At 38.5% G+C, this 20,184-nt stretch overlaps 2 protein-coding genes across 3 annotated transcripts; both read left to right on the forward strand.

The window, feature by feature from the left end:
* The first annotated feature begins 3,097 nt into the window (after positions 1 to 3,097).
* Positions 3,098 to 8,122, forward strand: dmrt3a (doublesex and mab-3 related transcription factor 3a). Its single transcript, XM_017452551.3, has 2 exons — positions 3,098 to 4,706; positions 6,482 to 8,122. Exons 1-2 carry the CDS (start codon positions 4,352 to 4,354, stop codon positions 7,432 to 7,434), a joined length of 1,308 nt encoding a protein of 435 aa, XP_017308040.1. The 5' UTR covers positions 3,098 to 4,351; the 3' UTR covers positions 7,435 to 8,122.
* Positions 8,123 to 10,719: 2,597 nt separating this feature from the next.
* dmrt2a (doublesex and mab-3 related transcription factor 2a) lies at positions 10,720 to 16,180 on the forward strand. Of its 2 annotated transcripts, none has more exons than XM_053674620.1 (4): positions 10,720 to 10,775; positions 13,213 to 13,627; positions 14,139 to 14,241; positions 14,788 to 16,180. In XM_053674620.1, exons 2-4 carry the CDS (start codon positions 13,295 to 13,297, stop codon positions 15,873 to 15,875), a joined length of 1,524 nt encoding a protein of 507 aa, XP_053530595.1. In that variant the 5' UTR covers positions 10,720 to 10,775; positions 13,213 to 13,294; the 3' UTR covers positions 15,876 to 16,180. The 2 variants fall into 2 exon arrangements, with proteins under 2 accessions (XP_053530595.1, XP_017308058.1); XM_017452569.3 differs by lacking the exon at positions 10,720 to 10,775 and adding an exon at positions 12,763 to 12,985.
* The last annotated feature ends 4,004 nt before the right edge of the window (positions 16,181 to 20,184 follow it).

The following is a 20,184-nucleotide window of genomic DNA, read 5'->3' on the forward strand; positions in this document are numbered from 1 at the left end:
TGGTCAGGTCATTCCATTATAGATGCCACTGCTTCCTTCCTCCCTGTTCAAAGGGTCATAATCTTCTTCAGATGTGGATTCAATTGTGTAACTGTTTTACTATTGAATTCCCTTAGTCATTCATAACAATGGATAAGACCAAGGAATATAGCTGTGATGTGCAGCAAAAGATTGTTGAGCTTCATAAAATGGGAAGTGGCTATAAGAAAATAGCACAAGCACTGAAAATGCCCATTTCCACCATCAGGGCAGTAATTACGAAATTCCAGTCAACTGGAAATGTTGTGAATCACCCTAGAAGAGGGCATGTATCTATATTGTGCCAAAGCACTGTGAAGATGATGGTTTGAGTGGCCAAAAAATCTCCAAGGATCACAGCTGGAGAATTGCAGAAGTTAGTTGTGTCTTGGGGTCAGAAAATCTCCAAAACTACAGTCCAAAGTCCACCTACATCACCACAAGTTATTTGCAAGGGTTTCAGGAAAAAAGCTTCTCCTATCATCCAAAAACAAACTCAAGTGTCTTCAGTTTGCCAGACACTACTGGAACTTCAATTGGGATCGGGTTCTATGGTCAGATGAAACCAAAATAGAGCTTTTTGGCAATAAACACCAGAGGTGGATTTGTCGCACACAGAGAGGTAGCCATATAGAAAAGTACCTCATGACCACGGTTAAATATGGTGGTGGCCCTTTAATGTTTTGGATCTGTTTTTCTGCCAGAGGACCTGGACATTTTGTTAGGATACATGGCATCTTGAACACTATCAAATATCAACAGATATTAAATGAAAACCTTACTGCCTCTGCCAGAGAGCTTAAGATGGGCCGTGGTTGGACCTTCCAGCAGGACAATGATCCAAAACATACATCAAAATCAACACAAAAATGGTTTACTAGCCACAAAATCAAGATACTTCCATGGCCATCCCAGTCCCCTGACTTGAAACCCATAAAAAATCTGTGGGGTGAACTGAAACGGAGAGTCCACCAACATGGACCTCATGGATCTGGAGAGATTCTGTATGGAGGAATGGTCTCAGATCCCTTGCCATGTATTCTCCAACCTCATCAGGCATTATAGGAGAAGACTCAGAGCTGTTATCTTGGCAAAGGGAAGTATTGACTAAAAGGGTGCCAATAATTGTTGCACCTATATTTAACAAATATATTTTTTTATATAAACCTGTGGTTTGTTAACAATTGTTTGAAATCCATGAGCGCAGAGTATTTTTGTGATTTTTTTTTTTTAAAAAACAAAAGACCAAAAGGTTAAACGATAAAGACAATTTCACAGCCTTCTTTGCTCATATTTACCAAGAGATTAGTGGAAGGCAGTGTATCATGTTGTACTGCTAAAATAATATTGACGTGATAACAGTAATACTACTACTACTACTACTACTACTACTAATAATAATAATAATAATAATAATGGGCTACCATGTTAAGTTAATTCTATCATATTTGTTCTGCATTTGCATGGGCTGGTGTTTCATTCCAGTGAATGAATACTTACTTGAGTATACTTAAACACTGTAGTTTTCAGCATAATTTTTTACAATAATGTTTTGTTGCTGGTCCGCATTCGGATGTGCACTAGTAATTAGCGGAACACTTTGTCAATTTCCAGTGAAGGTTCACTGTTTGTTTTAGCTAAGGTTATAGGAGTTTGAATTTAAGACTTGGAGTTTTTATAGGCTCTACTGTTTACCTATAGTCCACCTGTCTCCACATGGCTTCATTTAGTTCAGTTTAAACAAAGATCATGTTCTAAATTTAAGTGCCATTTTTAACATTTATAGAATCCTAGAAATGTTTGCTTTATCCATAGCCTTCAATAGAATACTATTTTCCCTAACTATCAGTTTCACTGAAATATTAAATATTAACGAAAATTATTATTGCAGTTTTCATCATAGGAACACGTTTTCCATTTTTCACTAAATATTCTAATGGTTTCATTTCCCAAACGCAAACGCTGTAAGATGGCTGTGGTAGAAATGTATTGTGTTTAGTCACAAGATCGCACGACTAGTTTAATCATAGGTAACTAAATCATCTGTTTATGATTAGTACTTTAACATACTTGTTTTGTGTACAGATTTAACCTCTGAGTATTTTTGCCCTTATATTTAATTATATTATATAATATTCGTTTTAGGGGAAAAGACTAGGCTAGAGTAATTTTGTTGGTGAATTTTGGACGCACTACACATAAACAAATCATATGCACTGAACTGCTTAATTAAAAAATATTTAAGTTAATTTATCTCTGTCATTATTAATTCAAAATCAGGGATTAACAAGTGCACTTCTTTACTCATAGCCTAAATAACGGCACCTTTTGTGCACCATAAATTAAATAATATCGGCTTAATTGTTATTTCGGGTTATTAAACGTGGGATAATTAGCCGATCAAATTTATTATCATTATCTCTCTTGCATTTGGGAAAGGCGTGTTTGGGAAGTATCATTCGATATAATATAGCCTGTGTAGTAGCCTACATTTTTGTAGAAATTGATCAAATGTTCTGCTCAGTATTTGTTTAAGCTCTCTCTTAACCAAATTCGCCTCATGCTGCGTGACGCTATTTAAGTATGGTTATTTTATAAAATTATATATTCATTTAAGCGCCTTTATTTAGTTTTAATAATTTTATACTCTGTATGCTGAGAGACGTCCACAGTTTTTCTTGTGTACTATATAATACGGTCCTATTCGTTTGAATATGTGTAATTAAAATATTATATTATGTTTTATTTATTATGCGATTTTATAGTCTCGTGCACTAAAAGATCAGGTTCAATATTATATTATTATACACGGTTTTCCATGCATCATCAGTAATGTATCTGACTTTGGCCTGTCGTAGTCTACTAGTCGTCACTATTCTCGTGCGCATCATTTTGTGGACAACAAACACAGTGCGTTTTATGCGCAATAGGTCTATACATAAATAATTTGATCACACATCGCTGCTCGATGTGCTCGGCCCCATCCTCCCCTTCACATTCACACGGCGTATTATCGTCACCTTGAATTTTCCTCCGCTGTTTTCCAATTAAAAGCTTAATAGCCCTGGAAACGGAGTTCATGTGGGGAAGTTTGAGAGCGGCCCCTGTTCTCAAAGTTGTTCTGCTGCGATCCCATTATGTGCTTGACTAAACCCTTTTAGGGACAGAAACGGGACTCGGGCTGTACGGTGTTCGGTTTCAATGGACTCTTTACGCTGTATGACACATCTCAACATCTTACACATTGCCGTGGTTTAAGGTGTGGTAGCTTTCGTAATGTATGAGAATAATAAGAAGAAACCACGTCTCTCCAACACATAAAGCACCAACGTGAGGAAATCTCTAAAGCACACTACTCAGGTGAAGCATTCAGTTTATTACAAAATAGCAGAATTACTCTGACTGTCACCTCTGTGCCGCCCAAGTTATATATTTCCCATGCAAGTCCATATTATTCTTAATATCTGTTCCTCACTGAAAACCCCATATCCAGATTGCAGTCGCTCAATTAACCGGAATAGCGCTCATTGTCGACACGGGTAAAATTCCTCATGGGAATAAGTTAAGCACGCATTGAAATGCAAACCAGCGTATTATTTCTTCTGTGTTTAATTCGGATGCACAGCATGTGGTTAAACAAAGTAGCCCTACCGAGCGGCTTCATGCAAAGCTCTCAGCACTGCAGGCTTTTTGGACATTCCCAGATGATTTCTGAAATTACTGCACTGTTAACACCTTGGAGCATGTTGAACTAATTGCTTAGGATCAGGTTGCCGGTTTCCTAACCCTAAACATTCACACACATTATGAACTGGCCTGCAGATTGGGTGCGTAATCGGTAGGACTACACGGTGCCGTTAAAGGGTTTTTTCCCCCCTCCATATTATTTTACACACAAAAAGACGCAAAGAACTGAATCTACGGAGTGACTGTGGTATTTTACTTAAGGGGAAAATCACGTTTTGTTAAAATGCATTTATAAACCGACATATATCATATAAACCTAAACCTTTTGTCAGTTTATGAAAGGTGTTTGATGAGACCTCCCTCTACGGATTTGAACACTCACTATATGACGTGTGATGCAAAGGCGCGCGTGAAGTTGCTCCCTTTTGTCAGCGCGTGTCTGGTCGCTTTTACGCGCGCCTTTATCGCAGGCCGAAAAGGTGGATCCACGTCTTTGAGTCAACGCCTCTTTATCACGAGTGTAGCAAGAGGTGAAAAGGAGGGGGTCCTAAGCTTGGCATCTCCTGACAACTGACATCCACTCTCGCCTCTCGCCGTTTTATCTGATGCTCTTGTGGAACCGAGCGTCCGTATCGAGTTGCGCGACATGAACGGCTACGGCTCGCCGTACCTGTACGTGGGCGGTCCGGTGGCGCAGACGCGCGCGCCGCTCCAGAGGACACCTAAGTGCGCACGGTGCCGCAACCACGGCGTGCTGTCCTGGCTCAAAGGACACAAACGATACTGCCGTTTCAAGGACTGCACGTGCGACAAGTGCATCCTGATCATTGAGCGTCAGCGCGTCATGGCGGCGCAGGTCGCGCTCCGGCGGCAGCAGGCCAACGAAAGTCTGGAGAGTTTAATCGCCGAGCCGCCGCCGCCACCGCCGCCGCACAGAACCATGGGCACTGGAGAGTTACGCTGGAGCGCCGAGCCCATCATCACAACACAGTCACCAACAGGTAAAACATACATGCTGCAATTATACTTCACTGTCAGCATGCTTAACTGAATGGACTTGACATTAGAAGAGATTTATTTTTGATAAACGATATCGTTTATTACAAAAAAAATGTTTGACATTTGACAGTTATTTATTTTTTTAAACTTTACATAAACAACTAGAAAGCATGCACTTAAATGCAGAATGATTGTAATGACTATAACTGCTGGTGTTGGAATTTCCCCCGTTACAGATATACTGAATAAGCTGCAATATTATAACAGTTTTTAAATTCAGTTTTATGATCTTTTCGTTGCAGAAATAAACGTTTAACAAAATACACTAGTCGTTAATACATTTTCAAGAACAGTATTATAATTGCAGGTAAATTGTAACAATGTAAAAATAAGTATATAACATATATTATATTAAGCAACAAAATAACAACAATAATAATAATAATAATAATAATAATAATAATAATAATGTATATCTGATCGTTTATTATTATTATCATTATTATTCCAATAATAATAATAATAATAATAATAATTATTATTATTATTATTATTATTATTATTATTATTATTATTATTATGAGCTAAATATAGCAGATAATGTTTAGTGTATGAGCACCATCAAGTCCGCCACTACATGTACGAGATAAACCGTTAAATTAGGTGGGGGTTTTTTTGCATTTAAAAAGTGTTTTTTTCTTGCAGTTCTGTTGTAACCCAACTGATTATTATAGTATTTGGGAAGAAAATGCTAATGTCTCTGTTATTTGGTAGTAATTCTTTACTTCCTTTTTCCTCTCAGTAATAAAGTTCAGAAGTGAGAGTGATCTGGCATAATGCAATTAAATTTCCATTAAACTGTGTTGCAGTATAAATTATATCGTGTTTCAGTGGCTGACTTTCGGGGGGGGGGGGGGGGGGGGGATGGAGAGCAGAGGAAGAAAAGTGGCTGAGGAAAATAGACATCGACTTTCCATCAGGCTTCTCTCAGAGCAGATGATCTTTGTTCGCTCTGAAGATTACTGTAATCAAGGCGGGACAGGTAGAATCGAAAGCAATAGCAATAATTTTCGGGAGAGGTCAAAACTCGGGTGAAATGTTACCAAATAACGGGCAGATTTGCTAAAAGAGGAGAAGGAGAATCGACGACTAATCTCCACGTGGCAGCCAGTCAGCACTTTTTTTTTCTGTGAACAGCTAGAGGCTAAAATAAAGTGAGGGAGAATAAATCAGCCAAGTGCTGACAGTTTAACCCGTCACTGAATGTTGCTCTGACTGTGCAGGGACAGCAGTCTTAACCTGCCAGTGCTCAGTGTGTGCTAAATCTACATCTCTGTATTTACCCACTCGTTATGTGCTGTTATATACAATGAGAGTTCTATTACTTTTTAGTCAAGTCTCAATTAAGAAACACAGACCAGAGTTCAGCTCAGCCATATGCTAATTATGATACAGGCTTTAGTTAAAAAATACTTTACTTAAGCTTTTTCAAGCCCAATTGTTTTTGTAAATACTGGACCATGTTCAGTGTTTTTACATCATCAAGAGGACATTGAAATTTTCTTAGCCCAGCATGAAATTATATCTATTGTTTAAATAAATCAACTCTAAATTTAATGCAAGTTTAAGCTCCATTTACAACTTTTACAACTTCTTGTCATTCTAAACTCTCAAAATGTAGGCTACTGTTAGTATCACTTTATTGTCATCTAGTGTAAGTACATTTTATCTCTTCATTATGCATATAGATACACCATGCTTCTCTGTCTGTTTTTAGACCTGAATGAGGACCTCTCGGGTGAACAATCTGGAGGAGAGAACAGCGGCAGCACCAGTGACCGAGAGCAAGAAGCTGCCAGCTCACCCGAGGAGCCCAAACCCAACTCCTGCTTCACTCCTGACACCCCAGATCCACCTTCTAATCCTGAGGAGCCTAGTTACAGCTCACCCAAACCCTGCACTGATGCAGAACCAAAGCCTGACAGCCCCAAGTCTCCCACTGAGCAGAACCTGCTAATTGAAGGGCTTACAGGCTCTGTGTCCCTGCCCTTTAACCTGCGAGCCAACCGTCCTCCTTTGGAGGTACTGAAGAAGATCTTCCCTTCCCACAAGCCAGCTGTGTTGGAGCTGATCCTGAGGGGTTGCGGAGGTGACCTGGTGGGTGCCATTGAGATACTTCTCTCCAGCCGCTCTACTACAAAAATGGATAAGCCCTCATCTGAAAACTCAGAGGCTTTAATCCTGCCCTCTAACAGCCACCTTTTTGAGCCTCTAAGCTCTTACCCAGTCTCTTCCTCCAAGTGGTCAGTGGGTTCAGCCTTTCGTGTGCCAGATTCACTTCGCTTTACTCCAGAATCGCCTGGTGGGGTGATGCCGACTCCCTTGGGTGTCCCGCTGCAGCCTAGCTTTTCTCAAGCACACCGTTACCCGTTGATGCTGCGCAACTCTCTGAGCCGTGGTCAAGCCGGGCCTTTTATGTCTAATGACATGACTTTGTGGAATACCATGAGCTTGCAGCAGCAGTACCAATTCCGCTCGCAGTATGTCTCACCCTTCTCAGGCCCGTCATTCCGTGGATCACCTCTCCTTCCCTCCAGGCCAGCTCAAGAGGAGCAACGCATAAGCATTCAGGAGGATGCGGCCAAACACACTGTATACGCCGCCACCGACGAGGAGTACGATGAAAGATCTGACTCCTCAGACTCGAGGATCCTCAATACATCTTCTTAACCTACAAATGTGGAAAACATACCAAAAACGTGTTATGAATGGACTGAGAATGACAAAAGAGACATGGCGGACTGTGCCTGTGTAGGAGCTTTATGAAACATATACTGTACATTATTTGAGATATTGTGTTGCTCTCACAATGAAACATGTGGACAATTTGTAAGCAACACCTACCAAAAAATCCTGAATGATTAAATGACTGAACATTAGTTTGTGAATAATAACCACAAATTCCTCCTTGCATGATATGTACTGTGAATAGTAATGCAGTGTAGAAATAGGCAAACAATATAAGCATGTAAATGGATATGCCATATACCCAGTCTGAATTTGTATTGTCATTTATTCACATGAACTAAATGTAAACAGGATGTGTATGTTCATAGGAAATTCACATTAATTGGGTATTGGATGTTATTTAATATTATACTTACAATAATGGAATCATTTCAGTAGATTTCTGTATTCCTGGAAATACTTGTTAGGTGTCAAATATAACACAGTCTAAAATAAGAATTGGTTTAATTTTTTTTTTATATTGGGAACATAAAGAACACCTTTTCAATTCGTCAAACACATAAACCAAGAAATGTATTTAAGCATTGATATGACATTAATTGGCAATGACATGAACTCTGGACTGTACAAAATAATATATCTAAAATAATAAACGCAGAGTGTGAGCATATTTTGGGTGTGTGTGAGTATTATTTAGACTGTATTGCCAAGCCTTGTCCTCTAGTTACAATGTAACATTATTAAAAGCCATATTGCTTAATAACTGCACCATAGGAATGCACTGCATGCTTGTTATTGAGCACAGTGACGTTAAAGCTTCTGGATGAACCATGTTGGGGTTCTGCCTTTTGTTCCAGGTAAGAAAAAAGTTGTTTTTGTTTTTCACAATCTTTTTGAGCATTGTGAAATAATTCTTGTGCTGTAAAGCTGTAGAAGGATGTGATCCTACAGATGTTCAGTGTATCACCGATAACAAATGGTCGTATTGCTTTGATTTTCTAGGGAACTCGATTAATATTAAATGGAAATAATATATCTACATTTATACGTGCTTATATTCAAACAGCCTAAACATCGCTGAACAGGAGAAAAATTGTTCAAAATTTGATTTTTAATTTCCGACAGCTAAAACTGAGCAAATAGCGCCATCTAGCGGTGAACTTTAGATAATTCAAATACAAAGCTTAATTCATTGAAGGTGCTACACTACAAATGCACAATAAATGTTTAACAGTTTATATTAAACAATTAACTAAAAATAAAAGTACCAAAGTAAAGAGTGTTGCAGTTAATGGGGCTAGCTGTTAAAAATGGTCTGTAATAATTCTAAAGAAATATGTCGAGAAGAAACTTAGGCTGATACGCTGTTATTTGAACGTTTCCCTCAAAACTATAGATTTGTGTAATTTTGCTACAATGTACAATTAAATACATTGGCCATATATGATAGAGGTGACCGGGATGATGATTGGTAACTGATTTGTATTCCACTAGATTGGAGAACGTCATTTCCCAAAAGCCGTGCTAAATGAAACCAGCGGCCACATATAGTACTGTATAACGTCTGGAGATGCACAGTGATCCGTTATCGCCATCTAGTGGTCATTGGTATAAATGCACTGTACGAGTATCTGACCACTTTTTATTTCCCCTGATCCCTGGACACGTTCCCATGAGTTTATTTGTTTAATGAAGCATAAATTCAGTGTGAACAGATTAAACTGATACGATTTATATAACAGTGAATCATAGGGACAGTAGATTAGCATTAGTATGGTCTTTATATTGAAAATCCTATTAATAATTGAAAAAACAATCATACATAATTTATTTATTTATTAATAGAACTTTTTGTGTAGTTAATGGGCAACGAAATGATTATTCATTTAATGCATTTATTAGCACATTACTTACACAAGAAGAGCTATTAATACTTAAATAAAGCTCTGGTAGCTGAAATAGAAAAGTATAATTTAAAATAATAAACATTGTAAATTATGTAAATTGTTGAAACTAATACAGAACCGTAAAATAATTGCTAAACAGAATAATTACTACTTACCAAGTTTATTATTGTTATTACTACTACTACTACTTCTTCTTCTAGTAGTAGTAGTAGTAGTAGTAATAGTAGTAGTAATAATAATAATAATAATAATAATAATAATAATAAACTGTACATTCCTTTTCACTGGAGTGGTACCCATATCAACTCGAAAGTACAACTTCTAACTGGAAAGTAATGCTCTAAAAACTAATTGTAATGTACCGCCTTATAAAGGTATGGTCTATAGTATTTTTTCCCTGAGATAGAACTTATTAATACGTATTATTACTATTGTGGCTGACTCTTTTTTTATTATAGGAAAATTGATAGTCCCATGCGTCATTTGTTTCCAGTTGGACTTATATAAACAGTGTTGGATTTAATTCTGCTGTGTGGCTAAATGCGAGTGTGTGAGTGTGCAGGTGTTGCACTACATTAAACATGCGTGTTGACTTAACCGACAGAAAGCTTTTCGTGCAGCCATTTGAATACGCGCCTCTAAGTCAACACATTTAGGTGAGCTCGCATACATCATATCTAGACACGTGAATTATGTGTGGGAGAGAATTCAACACAAAGCACGTGCTCCCAATCCATCAGGAGTTGCTTAAGGTGCTTATGGAGCTAACAGACCATCAGTGAAAACACATCACTTTCCCATTACACTCCGATCGGGTTGCGCGCAGTGTGTGACTCCTAATGGCTCCATCCAAAGCTAACACACACAGAAAAGCACATTATATTGTGTATATAATATAATAGTCGGCTATATAGTAGTCTGATAGTATACTTTTTTTTACATGCTGTTTAGTATGGTAGTATGCAAGCGTTGTCTGCAAATCTGATGCCAATGGGATTATGGGAAGGGTTTATTTTCTTTCGCCATTTTTTTGCACTCACATTTCGTATGAATATTTTTTTTTTATTTAAAAAAATTACATTAGCCTTATGTCCAGACTCAACTAAACCAAAATGGAAAAGAAAATAGAACAAAAATAGAAATTGTTATTACACTTTGCATTTTAAAATCGCCCTGGTCGGACCTGACTAATGTTTTATACTCACATTTTTGGCTAATGATTAAGTACCTTTCAATTTGGCACCAAAATCAGTGTTAGAGATAGGACAAGCTCAAGACGATCAAAGCATTCTTCTTTATGTGGAGATAAATTTATGTTGCAGTGAATTGTCTTTTGACTGGCTGTGCTTTCAGATGAAGGAGGGAGCGACAGAGCTGCACCTGCACCCCTGAAACACACTACAGCACCAAATATGTGTAAGAACTGCATCGGCATACTGTTGTGCTGGATTTAATAAATAGAAACACTCCGCGTGCTATTTTGATATACAAAGTGTCCCAAAAGTCTCCATACATAGGGGAAATGGACACTTTTTTAGAAAAAAATATTCACAAAACATCCTTTTGCTTACATGATTGCAAGTTGTTTGTAAACACACGCAGAATCATCTCTCCCACTCGTGATGAACTCGTGTTAACACATCTGGGCTTGTACATATAAACTATGCATGTATGTATGTATGTATGTATGTATGTATGTATGTATCTATCTATCTATCTATCTATCTATCTATAGATAGATATACATATACATACATACATTGTGTATTTAGTGTGCACATAGTTCTCACTAATTCGTTGAACTAGCCTATAGCCACTGAAATTATTTAACACTACGCTTGGTAACAAGAAACATATTGTGTAAGGGAATGCGCTTTATTTGCGTCTAGGGCGTCCGTGCGTACGCATGCGCAGTATATACATTTAAACTGGTCGTTATCTGGATTATTTCAGGAGCGCTTTGCTCCCTGAAATCCACTTTAACGGATGATAGACTAATCTAGTTCACATCTCACTCATATTTAATCATGCCGACAGGTTTTACAAATCACACCGCAGGGTCTTTATATTTATTTGTATGCATTTAAGTTAAGATTTCCCAATTTTAAACTGTGGACTGAGACTTTTTTTCCTCGATAAAACATTACTGCTGTTATATTACTGCGGTGTTCTAAAATGAGGCAAAGCACTATATGCATGTATGTATGTAGGCTTTGTATGCTCTATCTATCTGTCTATCTATCTATCTATCTATCTATCTATTTATCTATCTATCTATCTATCTCTCTGTCTGTCTGTCTGTCTGTTTGTTTATTCATTTAATTTATTAGCTATGTATTTATGGCAGCAATGCATAGTGTTACATAAGCACGGAGCTTTCCCCGATGATCACATGGGTGCCAGTTATTAGATGTAATGTTATTTTACTTTGTTATGAGACACTTCACACATTGGGACAAAGCCCGAAGTGATGTGTGTAGTTTCCCAGAAACCCGGCCTGATGCTTTTACTCATCTCATTTGTTTCACCGACTAGTCAGTCTCTTTTTAAATTCATCATCGAAATGGTGGGAAGTGTCAACAGCGGTGTGATTAATAGGGGCATTAAATAACAGGGAATACAAAAGAGAATACATTGTGCAATGTGTTGTGAAATTACTGACCGCTGAAGTGCATTTCACCGATGGCATTTCTGATTTCGTCCATGCAAATTTCCTTGTAAAATATTCAACCCTCTTAAGCTAATAACTCAGACGTAGGCCAGGCATTTGGCACCAATAATAGCAGCAGCTATGTATTGCCTATCTTCTACGCAAATGATAACTTGTGGAATATTTTAACTATTAAACAACATAAAAGAAAACACGAGCTGGACTATGAGGAGTGTTTGAATGTCGATGAAAATCAATCACCAAATTTTTGCATTCTCGAATAGTCATTTGAATAATTTCAATGGTGGTTACATTGGCTATAACGAACCCATTCTAACACCTTTTTAATATAGGCTACAGCTTGCAAATTTGGCCCAAATCTGAGATTAATTTGCGTGACAAAATAGACGTTAGGCCAATTTCCTTCCACACTGCGACCTCAATGAACACGCGTGCTCCATACACGAGTCAACATGTCACTGATGGATCCTGTCAAAATAACGTTTTAGAAGAGACTGCAACAATCCAGTGTATATGAGCTTAACATGTACTGCATTTGGAATTCTTTTGTACATTGGTCTCCAGCACATGTCTTGTGTCGCTACAAGCCGATAATAATTTCCTGGAATTGTTGTATTTGTAACTTCATCCCAATAAAACGCGGATTGAGGGAGAAAGCCGGAGGCAGCCAATAGGACCGCGCTTTCGACAGAGAGCCAATCAGAACATGCGCGCGGCGGCTCTTAGACGAGGAGGAGGCGTGGCTCTTGACACACTGTGTGACAGCAGAGGCAGTAAATATCGCGCAGTGACTCACTCCCCAGATGTTTCTGTGGAGCGACGAAAACGTGTAAAGCCACCACAGCCACTTAAAAACCTAAACAAAACAAAACAAAACAATAGGATCTAAGAGAACTGAGCTTTGGTGGACTGGGGTATTTCTTCTTGATCGCCACTGTTGCGCGCTTTGGACTTGGTGAGTAGTTTTGATGAAGTCTTTTGGGCATGCTTAGTCTAAATCGCGCACATTTTTAAGGCACGAATGAAAGCCGCGAGCTGAATTAATTTAGTATTAATTTATTTTTTATTATTTGTATTATTATTCTTAGGCGGATGTAGGCTAGTGAATTTGTAGCGACGAGCAATTTATCTGGAAATGAAGTGAATGAAATTAACTCAGTTGTTGCCTTTTTTTTGTTTTAGGAAATAATCAATTAAAAATTAAATCAAAATAAAAAAAAACACCTGACTGACCGAGGACGCGTCCGCACTGGACTCTTTCACCATGACGGAGCTCTCCAGTCCTGAATTTGAGATCGACGTGGAGAGTCTGGAGACGGAGGCGGCCGGAGAAGAGGAGTCGGGCTGCAGAGAGGAGGAGGAGGAGGAGGAAGAGAAGGCGACCCACGCAAACAACCCTGGAGCAGGGGATCAGAAAAAGCTGAGCCGCACTCCGAAATGTGCCCGCTGCAGGAACCACGGCGTGGTGTCGTGCCTCAAAGGCCACAAACGCTTCTGCAGGTGGAGAGACTGCCAGTGCGCCAACTGCCTGCTAGTGGTGGAGCGCCAGCGGGTCATGGCCGCTCAGGTGGCCCTCAGGAGGCAGCAAGCCACAGAGGTAAGAGCTGCTTTTCATGTGGTTTACCTGCACTAAACTACCATGCACAACTACATCCCCATATTACAATGATTTAGCTGCGGTCGTTTGTGTCCAGCAAAACTTAAAATCAGCACTAGCTGTTCATTCAACCTCACACTATAACTTCCTGTATTAGCATATCACTTAAGATCTTGCAGGGTTTTAGTTTATTGCAATATTACATATTGACATTTTATATATATATATATATATATATATATATATATATATATATATATATATATATATATATATATATATATATATATATATATATACAATTATTCAAATGAATACTTGGACACGTAGATGTGTAAATGTGAATATTAATGCGTCTGAAGTAAAGAATGATGAAAATCATAATTACAAAAAGAACGAATGATTACCCAAAATCACTATAATGAACAGTCTGTTTTAGAATACATTAAAAAAAACCCAACGAGATTTAAAATGTAATTTGTGTGCTCACTGTGCCATTTTGTAATTTTAGGATAAGAAAGGAATAACAGGGAAGCCAATTCCAGCTGAGAGAAGAACTATCTATCAAAGGCACATGCGCCCTTCCACCATGCTGGCTAAAAGTATCTTAGAAGGTAAGCGGAATGTTATAATAATAAAAAATTCACAGTCATAATGTTATTTCGTACTTTGGAATAATCTTTTCTATAATCTATCCATTTCCCCCATAACTTTGATTCCTCTTTTCTATCTCTTGCACTTTTGTTTCTTCCTCAGCTTTTCTTGGATTTCTGATCTTTTCCCTTTTATTCACTTGGTTGCTAAAGGGACATTTTAATGCAGTAAGCGTCTTTTGTTCAGTAAAATGTTTCATGATGCATGAAATATATATTAAACAGTGGCACTGTTCAGTAGTATTTTACAAAATGTTTATTATTTAAATAGTTTAGTACTTTATTAGAGGAAATTGCTATGGTACTAGTACATGTTCATCAGCTCAAAATATATAACACATTTATTAAACTGAGAAATTGTTATTTCTATTTATTAATATTAAGAATTTATTTGTAAATTTTATTGTATGTTATTTTCATTTATTTGTTACCAGTAACATATTCATTTAAGTGTACATATCTCTCTTATTATACAGAGTAAATAATTTCAAACTATCTTGCTCTCAGGCTATCGCCCTGTCCAGTCTGACCCTTTCCTGGGTATGAATCCAGCTCTGCCACCACCTCTTAGTGACCGCATGAGAAAAAGACGTGCTTTTGCTGACAAGGAGCTGGAGAGCATCATGCTGGAGCGGGAATACAAGGAGAGGGAACTCCTCGAGTCCAACCAATCTGCTTCCAGCTCTTTGTTCCTACCAGGCAGCATGGTACATGCTGCTGAATACAACTCTTACAAGACGGCCTTTTCCTCATCGTCTGCTCCCACTGTAGCAGCTGAAGCAACTCCCAAGGAGCTGTGCAGCTTCCTACCTAGCTGTCTGGACTTGCCACTGGGTTACAGAGCAGCTGGTGGGGCAGCCAACGTCGAGCTGATTTCCTCCAACGTGAGCGTGGCTACCACATACCGCCAGTACCCGATATCATCCCGCTTTGTCATGTGGCCGAGGGGTGGTAACAACCTGGGCGACGCGCTCCTCTACCAGCAGTGCCTCCTCAATGCCACTGCAGTACAGAACCTCAAACCTGGTGCTGTCTGGGACCCAAAAATGATGCGATCAACTGAGAGCAACTCTCCTGAGCAGGAATCGGCAGCTTCTGCGGCTTCTAGGCTCGAGGGTTCCCGTGTGGCCCTGGAACCGAGTGAACTACCAGCTGGAGATGCCCATACAGGACAGAATATGAGGGAGCGCTCAGCATTTTCGCCCCCGAAGAAAGTTTTTGGATCAGCATTTGCCAGTGGGACACTCCCTCCAGGAGCTCATGAGCATTTGTTGAACAAGATTAGCAAAGACAGCAGCAAGCACACACTGTCTATGAAGCTCAACTCCTTTCACTCTCTGATCCAGCAGACCCTGAACGAGAAGGGTACTGATCTGAGGAGCCCCTACTGTAAAGATCTGCTGGAAGGGGCTGCTAAGAGGTACAGGGACGGTGCACCTAAAGACTCAGCGGGCTTTAAAAGCTCGGACAGAGCGGTAAAAGACACGATGATCAAGCCGACAGGCACAAAGGTTTCTTCGAGTGAGCCTTTGTCATTTTCAGTGGAAGCCATTTTAAAAAGGCCCTCGCTGCCCATAAATCGATCATCTCAGTAAGAATACTTATTAACAAAAATCAGTCGCAAATGTACTTATGGACTAAAATTTCTGCATATTGTATATTTATTCTTATTCATAATTTTGCTGGTTGTGTTTGTATGCGAGAGTAAACACCTGGGTGAATATAGCACTCATTTATTCCTGAAAAGTAGTCTCTTCAACCCATCTAATACTTGTGTAAATAGCCATGTAAATATTATAGTATGTGACACAAGCATGTTGTAAATGCAGTGTGTAGAGTATTTAAATGCATCGGTAATTTTCTCGTTCAAACGTGACAATAAAATTTTATTAAAACGCTATATGTTCTCGTAATTTTATCCTTCAGTATCATAATTAGAATACAACTATATTATCTATAATATATAGCTATGGTAAATACCTTTTGATACAAGTAATAAAGTAGTTGTGGTAAATTTTAAATGATTTTTAAAAATTATATTTAACATTTATATAAAATTTGGTTAATAAAAAAAGTATAAAAACCTCAATAAGCTGGTTTGGAACGCTTCTAATACAATATTCCTCACTATAGTGCATGGCTTTGTTATGTTATCTTGTGTTTGTAGTAAAATAATTTTTAACAGTTTAACTGTATTAAGTGATACAATACAAATATTTTATTATCTTATCAAATGTACATTCAAGCATTAAATCTTTTAGTGTAAAGTCATGCAAACTTTACCATTATCCACAATCACATCTGTACATCAATCTAGTGTGTGTGTGTGTGTGTGTGTGTGTGTGTGTGTGTGTGTGTGTGTGTGTGTATGTATTTGCTCGACTGCAATTATTTACAATAGTTAGGCTGCTGACACAAAACACCTGCTCTAGACATGAATTATGTGAATATGTATCACAGATACTATAATCCCGTCTTTTTACGGAAACCTGAGATGTCCATAAATTACGTACGGTTTATAATTCTGAAGTTTTTCTCTTTAAAAGCCTTTGAGCTTTCAGTTAGCTGGAAGACACATCTCTAAACAGTGCTACAAGGCAAAGACCACTGATTCAAGAGAAAATAATTACTAAATAGATAATTACTCATCCTAGGCCTGTGGTTAATTGTTTTATGTTTGTTGTAAAGGTTATCTAATTCTAAATGTTATATTACATATTATTATACATTTACATCTATTTTTACACACTAGTTTAAGTAGGCATAGAAAAATAGCATAATTTCTGTCATAAGTTGAGAAATACATCTAGATAAAGAAAACTTAAAAGTACATAGAATGGGTGAGATAAAAATACACACACACACACACACACACACACACACACACACACACACACACACACACACACACACACACACCAGAAAGCCTATCAGAAGTGGAATTAAATAACAAATATTTAATTATATTTATTATAATTATAAAAATATTTAATATTTAAGTGTAATATTTTTATTGTTAGTCGTCCCCCTCCCACACACATTTTTCTTTATATTTACTGTAAACAATTCCTATAAATAGCCTGAATCCAAAATGTGTGCAAAACAGGTTTAAAAATTGTGCAGCCAGAAAAGATTGCAAGATTGAACCATGATATCGATCTATTTGTGGTTTAAATAGTTCCAGGCTAGCAAAGATACATGAGCTAGTAGAAGCGAAGTGTTTGGAGATCTTAACCGCTACTGATAGAGATCTGCTGATGCCATCAAGACAGATGAGCTTCATTCCCAAAGTGTCGAATTTAGCACGTTAGCAAAGTGCACTCGCTAACATCGCAAACCTAGCCGTTCAGCTCCTGTTACCAGCGTTTCCCATCAATCTAATTCTGCCTGTCCTTTTAAACACAAACACTAAATGAGATGGCTTTATCTTTATCTGATACTAGTGACCTTTTAAGGAGCATTGGCTTTAACAGCCAGAGGGATTGTGGAATAAGGCTAGTTTCTGAGGTAATAGCTTTAAGATGTCACATGGAGGAGTTTGTATCCATCTTGTACACTTGTTTTGTTGATTGCTCTCACTCGCATATAAAAGATTAAGGTTTCTCCTGGTTGCTATCTGATAATTTATGTTGCATTGCTGATGCAGCTAGTTCTCACTTTCACTGTGGGGTATGGAAGGCAGGGTTGCAAGAACAGGACAATGTAATTTCCATCAGGGTGAAACTAAGAAAATGAGACCTCATGTTACACACAAAGAAGAACCTTTTTGCCTCAAAGCTACACAATGTGTAATCAAGCACTGGTAATGATTCCAATTCAATGCACAGTGTTTTAATTTTTAAAAAAAAGGGAGTTCAGAATTAATTGAACTGATTCAGAGAAATATAACAACAGAGAGTTATTAATGATAATAATTCAGTTTTGCCCTGGAATATTTCTGCAAGTTTAAACTCTATTACTCTGATTGGCGTGCTGCCTAGATCACAGTTTGTGGTGTCCCAATTCCCACCCTCTTCCCTTTTCACAGCCTCTGCCCGTGCAGGTGCAGAAATATTCCCCATCTTTCAATCTGTTGACTTTGTCGCTTCAGTAACTCAGCACACTAGCTTGGGCCATGCTACAATACGCTAAACATTAAGCACCTATTAAGCTGAAGTGTATGCAAACCCTCTGACACACAAAAGTCACACAAGCAGAGGGGCTATTTTGACGTGTGGAATAAATGGCACACCATGTATTTTGCATAGATTCTCACCAATGCGTGACCGGCGGGGTAGGATCCCTATTAATTATCCTCAGTTTCTTGACTGTTTTCCTATTCAGTATCAGCAATCCTGGTACTAAGGCAGACTATGGCCCAACATTCCTGCATGGCAACTTGTAATATAATAAGAAATGTGTAGCATGGGAGCTTTTGACAAGGTAGCAGCACTTAATTACCATGTTTGCTGAGCTGACAGTCGACGAAACCAATGCGGGCTCAGTCAAATCAGGGCTTGGCCTCGGTCACTTACTCTCTCTCTCTATCTCTCTCTCTATTGCTCTCTCTCTCCCATCACACACCAACGTAAACACACTCATATGCGCTTAGCCAAACGCACTACCACTATCCTCAGAGTTTTTCCACAGTAGAAGCATGTCATTAACAACTCTTGAATGTTTTCTCTCACACTCCTCCTTTAGCAATCACCACTATTTCTGATGTGATTGTTTGAAACAGCAACTGTTCACCAAACAACACACAACAGCTGAATATATTGAAACCGTGCCACAAGAACAAACAACAACACGTCTTGTTGAAAGTGTCACATCTGACAGGTTTATAAAGTAATCAGCCAAGGCAACAAGAGCCTGTTGGCAGGGGAAAGCTTTGAGTGAAACCTGAAACTGAACACCATTTTCAGATGCTTACTCTGAAGCCAAGCTCTTTTTGTTATTTATTCAAAGGCATCATTTACATGGATAAAAACAATGCTGTCTGTCTTTTGCCCTGACTCAGGCTTTCTGCTTCTTCCAGCTTCTCTTTTTTTCCGCAACAATTCCAAGACAGGCAAGTAGATAAGCAAATTGGCCCAAGTTCATGCAAATGTTTGTAAATCCTTTAGGAACATAAATCCACAAAGCTCTGCTTGGCAACATTTCATCTTAAGCTAGACTTGATTTCATTTTTATGGCTCCAGATGTGCACATGCATGTCCATCATGTTTTGTTTATGGCTCATTTCAAATGTGTTACTGAAAGTTCCATGTTTTAGGATTGGTGCCCAACATCTACAAGATCACCAAACTATCTTCTGTATCCAGCGATGCATGGCCTTCATTTGCTATTCTGAAAGAAGAATGGAAATTCTATGGAAATGCAGGTAGGAAAGACATCAGATTTTACTGCAGAGGTCATTTTCTAAGGTCTTTGTTTCGGCCCATTTAGACGCTATGACGGCACAGGGAAATTAAGGGTGGGAAAGGTACAGGAGTGGCTCATGACAAACCTCGTCTTCAGTTTTGTAAAAGGTATCAATCAAACCGAAACACTGCCCACACTCTAAAACTACTATACAGTGTATTAAATCCTAGTTTATTGTCTAATTTGCAATTGAAGCATTTGATTATCTGATGGGGTCAGACTCTCCCCCATGAGGCTTCTGAGCTATTAGTGAAAACCAGTGTCAAAACACACCACTGTTGTCCCAAAGAGGTGCTCAACTTGATTTTGCAAAGGCTTTCAATTGCATCATTCCACAACATTAGACTGAAAAGCCAAGCCCATGAGACTATTTGACTTCTGGCCTGGATGTGGCCTTCTGATTTCCTTTCAACCTTCTGCTCTCATGGGGTCTGCCCTGCTGTGAGAGGGGACTTGTGTCCTTCACGGGAGCAGGCTAAACAAAGACTTGATGACAGATCA

Source organism: Ictalurus punctatus, chromosome 22 (genome assembly GCF_001660625.3).
Source record: "Ictalurus punctatus breed USDA103 chromosome 22, Coco_2.0, whole genome shotgun sequence".
Taxonomy (NCBI): domain Eukaryota; kingdom Metazoa; phylum Chordata; class Actinopteri; order Siluriformes; family Ictaluridae; genus Ictalurus; species Ictalurus punctatus.

Bases quoted from the DNA above. Each gene is read 5' to 3' on its own strand.
- dmrt3a (XM_017452551.3), top strand. From the start codon at position 4,352: ATGAACGGCTACGGCTCGCCGTACCTGTACGTGGGCGGTCCGGTGGCG. The intron at 4,707-6,481 runs GTAAAACATACA...GTCTGTTTTTAG, and splicing joins CACAACACAGTCACCAACAG to ACCTGAATGAGGACCTCTCG.
- dmrt2a (XM_053674620.1), top strand. From the start codon at position 13,295: ATGACGGAGCTCTCCAGTCCTGAATTTGAGATCGACGTGGAGAGTCTG. The intron at 13,628-14,138 runs GTAAGAGCTGCT...TTGTAATTTTAG, and splicing joins GGAGGCAGCAAGCCACAGAG to GATAAGAAAGGAATAACAGG. The intron at 14,242-14,787 runs GTAAGCGGAATG...TCTTGCTCTCAG, and splicing joins GGCTAAAAGTATCTTAGAAG to GCTATCGCCCTGTCCAGTCT.